The sequence below is a fragment of the Oncorhynchus clarkii genome, chromosome 33 (genome assembly GCF_045791955.1).
Source record: "Oncorhynchus clarkii lewisi isolate Uvic-CL-2024 chromosome 33, UVic_Ocla_1.0, whole genome shotgun sequence".
Classification (NCBI taxonomy): Eukaryota; Metazoa; Chordata; class Actinopteri; order Salmoniformes; family Salmonidae; genus Oncorhynchus; species Oncorhynchus clarkii.
The window spans coordinates 1,243,870-1,257,505 of NC_092179.1; the positions used below are offsets into that span (position 1 = coordinate 1,243,870).

Genomic DNA, 13,636 nt, shown 5'->3' on the forward strand with positions numbered 1-13,636 from the left:
TCTCTGTAGACTACTATTACAAACCTCATCAAGGAAGCCGGCAAAACATGACTAATCAAATGTCACAGCCATCCAATCACTGATGACAGTATAACACAGCCAGCCAATCACAAATAATTAGATGACACAACTAGCTAATGACTGTTGTTTTTATGTTAGCTTGCTTGTTGCAAGTCAGAACATTTTTCAGAAACACCAGCTCTTTTGGAGCTCCAACCATGTAAAATACTTCATTTGTTTGAGAAGTGGAAATGTGTCACTAGACTGCCTTGATCCACCACTTTTGATCATCTTTTCTGATGAGAACTTCCCCAGGCTTTCAAACAGAATGTGAGATGCCTTAGCTCCAGAGGCTACATCCTCCTGAATAGGCTCCTGGTGTGTGTGTATATGTTATGGTATGATGTGTGGTCATTTATAAACAATAATCATGTCTCCTCACATTATTTTGATATGACTCGATTTGGAAATATTTAACATGTGTAGAACTTCAGTTAATCAGTGGGAAAGTTCAAACTCACTATAATTGTTTTCATTTGGAGGCAAGATAAATACCCCCAGACTCAGATAAGAGAACATAATTTTAATTCAAGCTTAGTTCCTGTCTGAATAGGTGGATAATCTTAACTGCCTTTATTAAATACACCATGACAGTATCTCCATCCCTGTGGCCGAGTCTTCCACTGCCCGGTCAGTCACTATTCTGGCACGGTGATGTGGGTCACTGACTCTCTTATAATCTCTTATACTTTTTAAACACTTTTGTGTAGACCCGAACCGTAGTTGCTAGTGTCAACATTTTGTTTTCACATTGTTCTTTCCAGCTCGGTTCCAGCAACTATGGTTGATGTGTAACCAGGGCAGGCCAGGGCAGTAAAGTTTGGCTGGGCTCAGTCGTGTGAAAAGATTATGTTGGGTACTGTACAAACCATCTTGTCCCAACACTCTTAATAAATGGCATCCTTCCCTCCTATCTCATTGTCTCCTATATTCTTGTCTCGGTAACACTTTACTTGACACGCAGCTTCATAACACTTTATGACACAGTCATGACCGTGTCATAAAATGCCATAATAGCTGATATAACTTGTCATAACCTGTCATAATATGGTCATAACACTGTCATTACCCATATATTTACAAACATGACATATATTGCATTATTTTATGACATACATAAGACTGTCAAAACCCACATTTATTTAAAAACAAAAATCCCTACCAAGAAGGTTCCTTTCATTTGAAAGATTGTTTCTTAAGTGCTTTGTTGTTGTCATAATTCATTATTTACAGTCATGTTGTTTTTCATCATATTTGAAATCACTTGCAGAAAATACACTTTATGACAGTCATGAAGCATTATGACCTTCCTGTGTCACTTTACTTGGATTAAGAAAATATACTTTATGACACTGTCAAGAGGTATTATGACCATCATAATCATATAAGCCATATATGCCCTCATGTCAGTAATCAGTCAGAAAGAAGTTGTCTTGTCCTGCTCCTGAAATCTTCTCCTGCTTTCATCCCAGTCATCAGCAACAGAGTATGTGCATGTCTGACATTAATTTTTGCGCAATTACAATAATAATTGAATATGTTCAATGTCAGAAAATTTTATATAACATAAATATACTGTTGACAAGTAGGCTATGGTGTAATGGAATGTTTTGCCTTGTGTGGTGGGTTTTGTGGGTTTGACACTTATGTAGGTGTCATAACCAGCCATAAAATAATGCAATAAATGTCACAACAAAAAATATGTGTCATGATAGTGTTCTGACTATATTATGACAGGTTATGACAGGTTACATCAGTTGTTATGACATATGACATGTTAAGATCGTGTCATAACGTGTTATGGCGCTGGGTGTCAAGTAAATTGTTACCCTTGTCTCTTTGTCCGACCACTGATTTGATAGGATTTGCCCCGAGGTGCTACCATATTACTTTTGGTCCTGGCCCTATATGATATGGCAGATTTGCCCTAAGTATTGGGACATGGTCATAGTGATTGTTAGGGCAGTGGAGCAAGCCAAACCTACATTGTGGATCATTCAAATGGTTCACAACAGCATTCCAATACAACAACATCTAAATTCAAGATGCCAAAATATATTCCATTTAAAATTAGTGCTTTTTTTTATCGTTATAAGAACATTTATCCTTTAGATTTTTTTGTATAAAAAACCATGGTGTTCTTACTGAATTGGCTCAACGTATTGGCAACATATTATTTTCTCCAACGCACAGACAAGTGTCCTTGCAACATAAATATCCAAGACAAGGTTTGAAAAACCATTTAACAACTGTAGACTAAAATTTCCAAATTGTTTTATATTTTTTAATCTTTAGAAAATATATAATTGTACTAAGCATATTCAATATTAAGACAATTACTGAGGTACAATTTTTTAAAATATAAATTAGCAATACGAAACCAGGGAGATATACCAGATATTTGAATTGCTACAACAGAGATGTGGGGGGGAACTCTTGTCTCCCTGTGCTCTGATTGGTCACCAGCTCAATGCCCATCTCTGGCTTGTGAAAGGAAGGGGGATAAGTCTGAGGACAAGGTTGTGTTCATTAGGGCACGCAACAGAAACGTTTTAAAATGTTTTGCAACGGAAAACAAAATGTGTTTCTTACTAGTCAAGTCCAGGTAGTCCTGGACATACTGGTCAAGTCCTGGTTCTTCCATTTGAACAAGGCCCGAGACAAGGCCCAGGACAGGGTGGATCACTCCTGTCAGATAGCCGTGTCCCAGAAGACGGTGGTCTGTGTGGAGTAAGGAGGAGGGCCGCCATACTTCTTGGTCCCATTGCTGCTCTTCCTCCAGCTGTGCAAGATGGGCATGCTGTCCTGCTTACACAGGTTGTTGTCTGCTGGCCCCCGGCGGGCCTTGATCTCCCGACACAGGCTGCGCTTCTTCTCAATCATCTCCATCATGGTGTTGTCTCCGCAAGCCCACAGCATGGGAGGGATCATCTGGGGTGAGGAGGGGTGGGGGACAGAGGGTATGAGGGGGTTGCCCAGAATGTTGGTGTTGCCATAGACAGACAGCATTCGAAGAGAGAGACTATGAGTGTAATTCGTCTCTATCAACAGACATGTGCAATCTTACTGGCAAAGTAAGTTGAGTGTAATAAACTCAGTCAATAATATGTGCAGTGCCTAGTGAAGTCTACACACCCCTTGCAAAGCTATCACATTTTTGCTGCCTTAAAATTTTATAAAAAAAGGGATTTACATTAGATGGTATTCCTACATATCTACACAACCTTGTGGCGAAATCTGCACGGAGCCTTCACCGTGCACTGTCACTTTAAGAGCGCATGAGCAGTAAGGAAGGAGGAAATGAAGAGAGCTCATTCAGCTCTTTGGGGAGGAGCTCTTTGGTGGCGCGACAGTTTGATTGTGTGTGCTGTGCTGCAGAAGTTTTGTTTGTTTTCAGCGTGTGTAGTTTATAGAGTGTTTAACTCAATCATCGGTGTAATCGCTCTAGGTTGTGGTTGTTTTCGTTTGGGACCACGCCCGTTATGGATCGCATGGATTAGTAGCAACATTGTTGCGAAGCTTTAACATACAAACCAACAAACCATCGGACAGTCAGACAGTACACCTGCACACCTGAAGACCACAGCTAAGATCTCTCTTGTTCTCTTTCTCTTTTTTTCTTCCCTCTATCGTTCCAGTGCTTTACCCTGCAACAGACTCTCTATTTTTCCAATGCACTTCTCATTGAAATTCATCAGAGCTGGACTATTATTGCCCTGCCAGAAGTATTTGGACATTTTAGTTAAAAGGGAGGTTGCTTGCAAGTTGTGTATTGTTATGTGAACTGTATTGAGGTGTACTAATGACATGTGGCCGAGAAGACTGTGGACATTTTTAAGGCCTTTGTTGTGTCGATGAACACCCCCCACATTCATACCCTCTGCACTCATCCACTAGAAAATAATACAGATTATTGCAAATCCTATGTTGATGACTGGGTTCGTTCTTGTATGAAGTTGCTGTTGAATTGCTCTGCCATTATTAGTATTAGTATTATTGTATGAGGTATTCTTGTTTGGGTTACCCCTGTGCTGTGATGTGGGTTTTATATGGTGTGTATTCTTTTTTCTCTCCACTGGCTATCTGGTAAACAGGCTACCCTCTAGGCAGTCTCTTCTGCTGATGTGTGTGGGTCTGGTAGTGGTACTCTCTCTATTCTACTCTTTTCCTTTCGGCATGGTTAATACCTGCCTGGCGCCCGAACAAAATCTTTCTTTACCCCTCTCTAATAAATATCGCTACAACCTGATCCACATGTTCAATGTGAAAGAAAAAGTTGATAAAACATGAACCCAGTTCCTACATTTAAATATAAAATAGATTTCATTAAACAAAACAATGCTACATTTTATCTCTGGGACCCTCAGGATGACAAATCAGAGCAAGATTACTGAATATAAGTACATTATTTACCTTCAGAGGTGAATGTATCAAACCAGTTGCCATGATGAAATGTATTTGTTGTTGTGCACTCTCCTCAAACAACAGCATGGTATTTGTTCACTGTAATAGCTACTGTATATTGGACAGTTCAGTTAGATGAACAGGAATGTAAGCTTTCTGACCATATAAGACATGTCTGTGTCCCAGGAAATGGTCTTGTTACTTACAACGTCATGCTAATCACCTTAGCTCAACCATACTTGGAGGGACACCGATCCCATAGAGGTCATTAAGCTTATTTTTAATCATTTAGCAGATGCCCTTATCCAGAGCAATTTACAGTAATGAGTTCAAATGTTTTTTTACTGGTCCCCCATGGGAATTGAACCCACAACCTTGGCATTCCAACTCACTGTGTGCAATAATAGTGTTTAACATGATTCTTTAATTATCTCATCTTTGTACCCTACAAATACAATTATCTGTAAGGACCCTCAGTCGAGCAATGAATTTCAAACACAGATTCAACCACAAAGACCAGGGAGGTTTTACATAGCCTCGCAAAGAAAGGCAGCTATTGGTAGGTGGGGAAAAACAACAGACATTGAATATCCCTTTGAGCATGGGAGAGTTATTAATTACACTGGATGGTTATCAATACACCCAGTCACTACAAAGTTACAGACGTCCTTCCTAACTAAGATGCCGGAGAGGAAGGAAACCACTCAGGGATTTCACCACGAGGCCAATGGTGACTAAAACAGTTTCAGAGTTTAATGGTAGTGATAGGGGAAAACAGGATGGATCAATAACATTGTTACAGACAACACAAAGATTCCTTGATGTCCTTCCAGACTCCCTCTGTCTACCCAAGGACGCCAGAGGACAAAAATCAGTTAACTACCTAACCGAGGAACTCAATTTAACCTTGCGCAATACCCTAGATGCAGTTGCACCCCTAAAAACATTTCTCATAAGAAACTAGCTCCCTGGTATACAGAAAATATCCGAGCTCTGAAGCAAGCTTCCAGAAAATTGGAACGGAAATGGCGCCACACCAAACTGGAAGTCTTCCGACTAGCTTGGAAAGACAGTACCGTGCAGTATCGAAGAGCCCTTACTGCTGCTCGATCATCCTATTTTTCCAACTTAATTGAGGAAAATAAGAACAACAACAACACTCCTCTTTAAATCTGCGTATTCCTTCAAAGCTCAGTTGTCCTGAGTCTGCACAACTCTGCCAGGACCTAGGATCAAGAGAGACACTCAAGTGTTTTAGTACTATATCTCTTGATACAATGATTAAAATAATCATGGCCTCTAAACCTTCAAGCTGCATACTGGACCCTATTCCAACTAACCTACTGAAAGAGCTGATTCCTGTGCTTGGCCCTCCTATGTTGAACATAATAAACGGCTCTCTATCCACCGGATGTGTACCAAACTCACTAAAAGTGGCAGTAATAAAGCCTCTCTTGAAAAAGCCAAACCTTGACCCAGAAAATATAAAAAACTATCGGCCTATATCGAATCTTCCATTCCACTCAAAATGTTTAGAAAAGGCTGTTGCGCAGCAACTCACTGCCTTCCTGAAGACAAACAATGTATACGAAATGCTTCAGTCTGGTTTTAGACCCCATCATAGCACTGAGACTGCACTTGTGAAGGTGGTAAATTACCTTTTAATGGCATCAGACCGAGGCTCTGCATCTGTCCTCGTGCTCCTAGACCTTAGTGCTGCTTTTGATACCATCGATCACCACATTCTTTTGGAGAGATTGGAAACCCAAATTGGTCTACACGGACAAGTTCTGGCCTGGTTTCGATCTTATCTGTCGGAAAGATATCAATTTGTCTCTGTGAATGGTTTGTCCTCTGACAAATCAACTGTAAATTTTGGTGTTCCTTTTTAGGACCACTATTGCTTTCACTATATATTTTACCTCTTGGGGACGTCTTTCACTGCTATGCAGATGACACACAGCTGTATATTTCAATGAAACATGGTGAAGCCCCAAAATTGCCCTCGCTAGAAGCATGTGTTTCAGACATAAGGAAGTGGATGGCTGCAAACTTTCTACTTTTAAACTCGGACAAAACAGAGATGCTTGTTCTAGGTCCCAAGAAACAAAGAGATCTTCTGTTGAATCTGACAATTCATCTTAATGGTTGTACAGTCGTCTCAAATAAAATGTGAAGGACCTCGGCGTTACTCTGGAACCTGATCTCTCTTTTGAAGAACATATCAAGACTGTTTCAAGGACAGCTTTTTTCCATCTACGTAACATTGCAAAAATCAGAAACTTTCTGTCCAAAAATGATGCAGAAAAACGAATCCATGCTTTTGTCACTTCTAGGTTAGACTACTGCAATGCTCTACTTTCCGGCTACCCGGATAAAGCACTAAATAAACTTCAGTTAGTGCTAAATGCGGCTGCTATAATCCTGACTAGAACCAAAAATATGTATTATATTACTCCAGTGCTAGCCTCCCTACACTGGCTTCCTGTCAAGGCAAGGGCTGATGTCAAGGTTTTACTGCTAACCTAAAGAGCATTACATGGGCTTGCTCCTACTTATCTCTCTGATTTGGTCCTGTCGTACATACCTACACGCACGCTACGGTCACAAGACTCAGGCCTCCTAATTGTCCCTAGCATTTCTAAACAAACAGCTGGAGGCAGGGCTTTCTCCTATAGAGCTCCCTTTTTATGGAATGGTCTGCCTACCCATGTGAGAGTCGCAAACTCGGTCTCAACCTTTAAGTCTTTACTGAAGACTCATCTCTTCAGTGGGTCATATGATTGAGTGTAGTCTGGCCCAGGAGTGTGAAGGTGAACGGAAAGGCTCTGGAGCAACAAACCGCCCTTGCTGTCTCTGCCCGGTTCCCCTCTTTCCACTGGGATTCTCTGCCTCTAACCCTATTACAGGGGCTGAGTCACTGGCTTACTAGGGCTCTTTCATACAGTCCTTAGGAGGGGTGCGTCACTTGAGTGGGTTGAGTCACTGATGTGATCTTCCTGTCTGGGTTGACGCCCCCCCCTTGGGTTGTGCCGTGGTGGAGACCTTTGTGGGCTATACTCGGCCTTGTCTCAGAATTGTAGGTTGGTGGTTTAAGATATCCCTCTAGTGGTGTGGGAGCTGTGCTTTGGCAAAGTGGGTGGGTTATATCCTTCCTGTTTGGCCCTGTCCGGGGGTGTCATCGGATGGGGCCACAGTGTCTCCTGACCCCTCCTGTCTCAGCCTCCTTTATGCTGCAGTAGTTTATGTGTTGGGGGGATAGGGTCAGTTCGTTATATCTGGAGTACTTCTCCTGTCCTATCCGGTGTCCTGTGTGAATTTAAGTATGCTCTCTCTAATTTTCTCTTTCTCTCTCTCTCTCTTGGAGGACCTGAGCCCTAGGACCATGCCTCAGGACTACCTGACATGATGACTCCTTGCTGTCCCCAGTCCACCTTGCCGTGCTGCTGCTCCAGTTTCAACTGTTCTGCCTGTGATTATTATTATTTGACCATGCTGGCCATTTATGAACATTTGAACATCTTGGCCATGTTCTGTTATAATCTCCACCCGGCACAGCCAGAAGAGGACTGGCCACCCCACATAGCCTGGTTCCTGGCCGTTCTAGGTTTTGGCCGTTCTAGGGAGTTTTTCCTAACCACTGTGCTTCTACACCTGCATTGCTTGCTGTTTGGGGTTTTAGGCTGGGTTTCTGTACAGCACTTTGAGATATCAGCTGATGTACCAAGGGCTATATAAATAAATTTGATTTGATGATTGTAGTTACTCCAGAACACTAACCTAATTCATAGAGTGAAAAGAAGGAAATCTGTAAAGAATAAAAATATTCCAAAACATGCATTGTTGTTGCAACAAGGCACTAAAGCAATACTAAAAAAATGTGGCAAAGCATTTAACCTTTTTTCCAGTGCCTTCAGAAAGTATTCAGACCCTTTGAACTTTTCCACATTTTGTTACGTTACAGCGTTATTCTAAAATTGATTAAAGAAAACTGAGCAATCGGGAGAGACGGGCCTTGGTCAGCGAGGTGACCAAGAACCCGATGGTCACCCTGACAGAGCTCTAGAGTTCCTCTGTGGAGATGGGAGTACCTTCCAGAAAGACAAGCATCACTGTAGCACTCCACCAACCAGGCCTTTATGGCCTTTTACTACAGAAGCCACTCCTCAGTAAAAGGCACATAACAGCCCGCTTGGAGTTCGCCAAAAGGTACCTAATGTATCTCAGACCATGAAAAACAAGAGTATCTGGTATGATGAAACCAAGATTGAACTATTTGGCCTGAATACCAAGCGTCACGTCTGGAGGAAACCTGGCACCATCCCTACGGTGAAGCATTGTGGTGGTAGCATCATGATGTGGGGGTGTTTCTCAGCAGCAGGGACTGGGATCGAGGCAAAGATGAACGGAGCAAAGTACACAGAGATCCTTGATGAAAAGCTGCTTAAGAGCGCTCAGGACCTCAGAAGGGTGGCAAATGTTCACCTTCCAGCAGGACAACAACCCTAAGAAAACAGACAAGACAACGCTGGAGTGGCTTTGGGACAAGTCTCCGAATGTCCTTGAGTTGCTTCCATCCAACCACAAGAACATTAGTGAGGTTGGACACTGATGTTGGGCGATTAGGCCTGGCTCGTAGTCAGCATCCAATTAATCTGAAAGGTGTTTCTCTCTCTCTCTCTCTCTCTCTCTCTCTTGGTAAATAAAATTTGCTGTCTTAGGTCAGTTAGGATCACCACGTATTTAAGAGTGTGAAATGTCAGAATAATAGTAGAGATAATTATTTATTACTTTCATCACATTCCCAGTGGGTCAGACCTGGCCAAGATAAAGCGTAGCAATTCGACCACACATTTTCTATAGGATTGAGGTCAGGGCTTTGTGATGGCCATTCCAATACCTTGAATTTGTTGTCAAACTTTGGAAGTGTGCTTGGGGTCAATGCCCATTTGGAAGAACCATTTGCGACCAAGCTTTAACTTCCTGACTGATGTCTTGAGATGTTGCTGCAACATATTCACCTCATTTTCCTCCTCATGATGCCATCTATTTTGTGAAGTGCACCAGTCCCTCCTGCAGCAAAGCACCCCCACAACATGATGCCGCCACTCCCGTGCTTCACGGTTGGGATCGTGTTCTTCGGCTTGCACGATGGTCATTATGGCCAAACAGTTCTATTTTTGTTTCATCAGACCAGAGAGCATTTCTCCAAAAAGTATGATCTTTGTCCCGATGTGCAGTTGCAAACCGTAGTCTGGCTTTTTTTAGGGCATTTTTTGAGCAGTGGCTTCTTCCTTGCTGAGCGGCCTTTCAAGTTATGTCGATATAGGACTCGTTTTACTGTATATAAAAAATACTTTTGTACCTGTTTCCTCCAGCATCTTCACAAGGTCGTTTGCTGTTGTTCTGGGATTGAATGGCACTTTTCGCACCAAAGTACGTTCATCGCTAGGAGACAGAACACGTCTCATACCTGAGCGGTATAGCGGCTGCGTGGTCATATGGTGTTTATACTTTCGTACTATTGTTTGTACAGATGAACGTGGTACCATCAGGTGTTTGGAAATTGCTCCCAAGGATGAACCAGACTTATGGAGGTCTACAATATTTTGCTGAGGTCTTGGCTGATTTCTTTTGATTTTCCCATGATGTCAAGCAAAGAGGCACTGAGTTTGATGGAAGGCCTTGAAATACATCCACAGGTACACCTCCATTTGACTCAAATTATGTCAATTAGCCTATCAGATGCCTCTAAAGCATGACATAATTTTCTGGAATTTTCCAAGCTGTTTAAAGGCACAGTCAACTTAGTGTATGTAAAGTTCTGACCCACTGGAATTGTGATACAGTGAATTATAAATTAAATAATCTGTCTGTAAACAATTATTGGAAAAATTACTTGTGTCATGCACAAAGTAGATGTCCTAACCGACTTGCCAAAACTATAGTTTGTTAACAATACATTTGTGGAGTTGTTGAAAAACGTGTAATGACTCCAACCTAAGTGTATGTAAACTTTCAACTTCAACATAGCGCTTGATGTTTTTTGCGACTACACTTGAAGAAACTTTCTCGAAATGTTCTCGAAATGTTCTGGATTGACTGACAGTCCTGTTTTAAAGTAATGCTAGACTGTCATTTCTCTTTGCTCATTTGCGCTGTTCTTGCAATAAAATGGAATTGGTATTTTAACAAATAGGGCTATCTTCTGCATACCAACCCCACCTTGTTACAACACAACTGTGAACCAAGATTATGTAGCAGCGCAGACGTGGTTTGTCGTCCTCTCGTTTACTTTTTGTATTTTATCGTCTTTTTTGTATATATTCCAATTTATTTTTCAATATCTTTTTCCATTTTAAAATTAAATATACCTTCCGGTAACCCGCCTCACTCAATGTGACACCGATCCGCAATTTGTTTTTAGATCTTATAGCCAAAACTTGCATCAGAAGCTAGGCAGCTACTTAGCTACTAGCTCGTTAGTCATTGTTAGCCACTGCTAGCAACCGTCACCCTCTGCTCAGGCACCAGCCTGTTTTTTTGCCTGGATAATACCTGCCAGCCTCGGACTGTTTATCTCCACTTCAACGCCGGATTCCTGCCATAAACCCTGGACCATTGATCATCACAGCTAGCTCGCTGCCACTGAGTGACCCAGCCCCGAAGCTAGATCTGAGCCAGTGGACTGCAATAGCATCGAATAGTCCCCGCGATATGCAACTGTTCAGGGAAGTCAGGAACCAATACACGCAGTCAGTCAGGCTAGCAAATGTATTTACCACAACTACAATACCTCTTTCGCCATCTGGCCCGGTCCCTTCGTCGATTCGGCGCCCCGCCGTACCACCACGACTGGTCCGCAGACATAATTCCATCAGCTGTGCCTTCATCCGGCCTTTGCCGGATGTCGGAGCAGACGCTTCTCCTTACCCCAGACTGCTAACTTTAAACGCTGTGTCTCCCGCGTGCTAGCGTAGCAACGACCACCCCGAGGCTTCCCTGTTCCATCTATTGCTGTACACTGGACCCTATGATCACTTGGCTACATAACTGATGCCTGCTTGACTGTTCATTTATCACAGTACTCCACTTTATTTACCTTTGTTTTCTGTCGGCCCTAGCCCCGAACTCAGGCCCCGTGTGTAGTTAACCGACCCTCTCTGCCCATTCATCGCAATTTTACCTGTTGTTGTTGTCTTAGCTGATTAGCTGTTGTTGTCTTACCCGTTGTCGTCTTAGCTAGCTCTCCCAATCAACACCTGTGATTGCTTTATGCATCACTTTATGCCTCTCTCAAATGTCAATATGCATTGTATAATGTTGTTTAGGATAATTATCATTGTTCTAGTTAACTGCAGAGTTCCTATTCCCACTGCACATACCTTTAGCCGTACCCTCATCTTACTCCTCCTCTGTTCCTCGGGTGATGTGGAGGCACCTCCCACACATTTGTTAACTTCTGAGGTGACCTCGCCCTGTATAACCAGCGTGTCCAGAGATGCAACCTCTCTAGCTATCATACACTCAGTGCCTGGGCTACCTCCACTGTGTGCCTTGGGCACCCGCACTCCACCATACCCCTGTCTGCACATTATGCCCTTGCATTCCAAATACACCTCTGCTGATTTCTACCACGCACTGCCTCATTGCCTGCATCCACTATGGGTCCGCGGTCAAACGACCACCCCTCATCACTGTCAAAAGCTCCCCAAAACACTTATGTGAGCTCCAACCTGGCCCAGGAATCCTTATTGACCCTGTCCCCAACGCACTAGACAACCAGTTTTGCTAGCCTTTAGCAACTGTACCCACGCAGTCATCTTTTTCAAACAGAAATTTGCATCATGTAGCTCTAACTCCAAAACGTTTTGGGACACTAAAGTCCATGGAGAACAAAAGCACCTCCTCCCAGCTGGCTAGGCAACACGGTCACCACCGATAAAGGCAAGGCAACACGGTCACCACCGATAAATCCATGATTATCAAAAAATTCAATAAGCATTTCTCTACACCTGGCCATGCTGTCCTCCTGGTTACCCCAACCTCAGCCAACAGCTCTGCACCCCCCACAGCTACTTGCCCGAGCCTCCCCAGCTTCTCCTTCACCCAAATCCAGATCGCAGATGTTCTGAAAGAGCTGCAAAACCTGGAACCATACAAATCAGCTGGGCTAGACAATCTGGACCCTCTTTTTATAAATAATCCACCACCATTGTTGCAACCCCTGTTACCAGTCTGTTCAACATCTCTTTAGTATCGTCCGAGATCCCTAAAGATTGGAAAGCTGCCGCGGTCATCCCCCTCTTCAAAGGGGGTGACACTCTAGACCCAAACTGTTATAGACCTATATCCATACTGCCCTGCCTTTCTAAAGTCTTTGAAAGCCAAGTTAACAAACACATCACTGACCATTTCGAATCCCTCCGTACCTTCTCTGCTGTGTAATCAGGTTTCCGAGCTGGTCATGGGTGCACCTCAGCTATGCACAAGGTACTAAACGATATCATAATCGCCATCAATTAAAGACAGTACTGTCCAGCCGTCTTCATCGACCTGGCCAAGGCTTTTGACTCTCTGTCAATCACCGTATTCTTATCGGCAGACTCAATAGCCTTGGATTCTCAAATGACTGCCTCGACTGGTTCAAAAAACAACTTCACAGACAGAGTTCAGTGTGTCAAATTGGAGGGCCTGTTGTCCGGACCTCTGGCAGCCTCTATGGGGGAACCACAGGGTTCAGTTCTCGGGCCGACTCTTTTCTCTGTATATATCAACGATGCCGCTCTTGCTGCGGGTGATTCCCTGATCCACCTCTATGCAGATGGCACCATTCTGTATACATCTGGCCCTTCTTTGGATACTGTGTTAACAAACCTCCAAACAAGCTTCAATGCAATACAACACTCCTTCCGTGGCCTCCAACTGCTCTTAAACGCTAGCAAAAACAAATGGATGATTTTCAATCGTTTGCTGCCCGCACCCACCCGCCCGACTAGCATCACTACTCTGGATGGTTCTGACCTAGAATACGTGGACAACTACAAATACCTAGATGTCTGGCTAGACTGTAAACTCTCCTTCCAGACTCATATCAAACATCCTCAATCCAAAATCAAATCTAGAATTGACTTTCTATTTCGCGACAATGCCTCCTTCACTCCCGCCGCCA

General features: G+C 43.1%; 1 protein-coding gene across 1 annotated transcript in view; it reads right to left on the minus strand.

Annotated features, from left to right (window-relative positions):
* Positions 1-2,474: 2,474 nt before the first annotated feature.
* Positions 2,475-13,636, minus strand: part of LOC139393101 (neuronal tyrosine-phosphorylated phosphoinositide-3-kinase adaptor 2a) — a 97,757-nt gene continuing 86,595 nt past the window's right edge. The window contains exon 6 of the mRNA XM_071141451.1: positions 2,475-2,991. Within this exon, the coding sequence (XP_070997552.1) occupies positions 2,752-2,991 (240 nt within the window). The 3' untranslated portion in view covers positions 2,475-2,751. The remainder of the gene's footprint in view (positions 2,992-13,636) is intronic.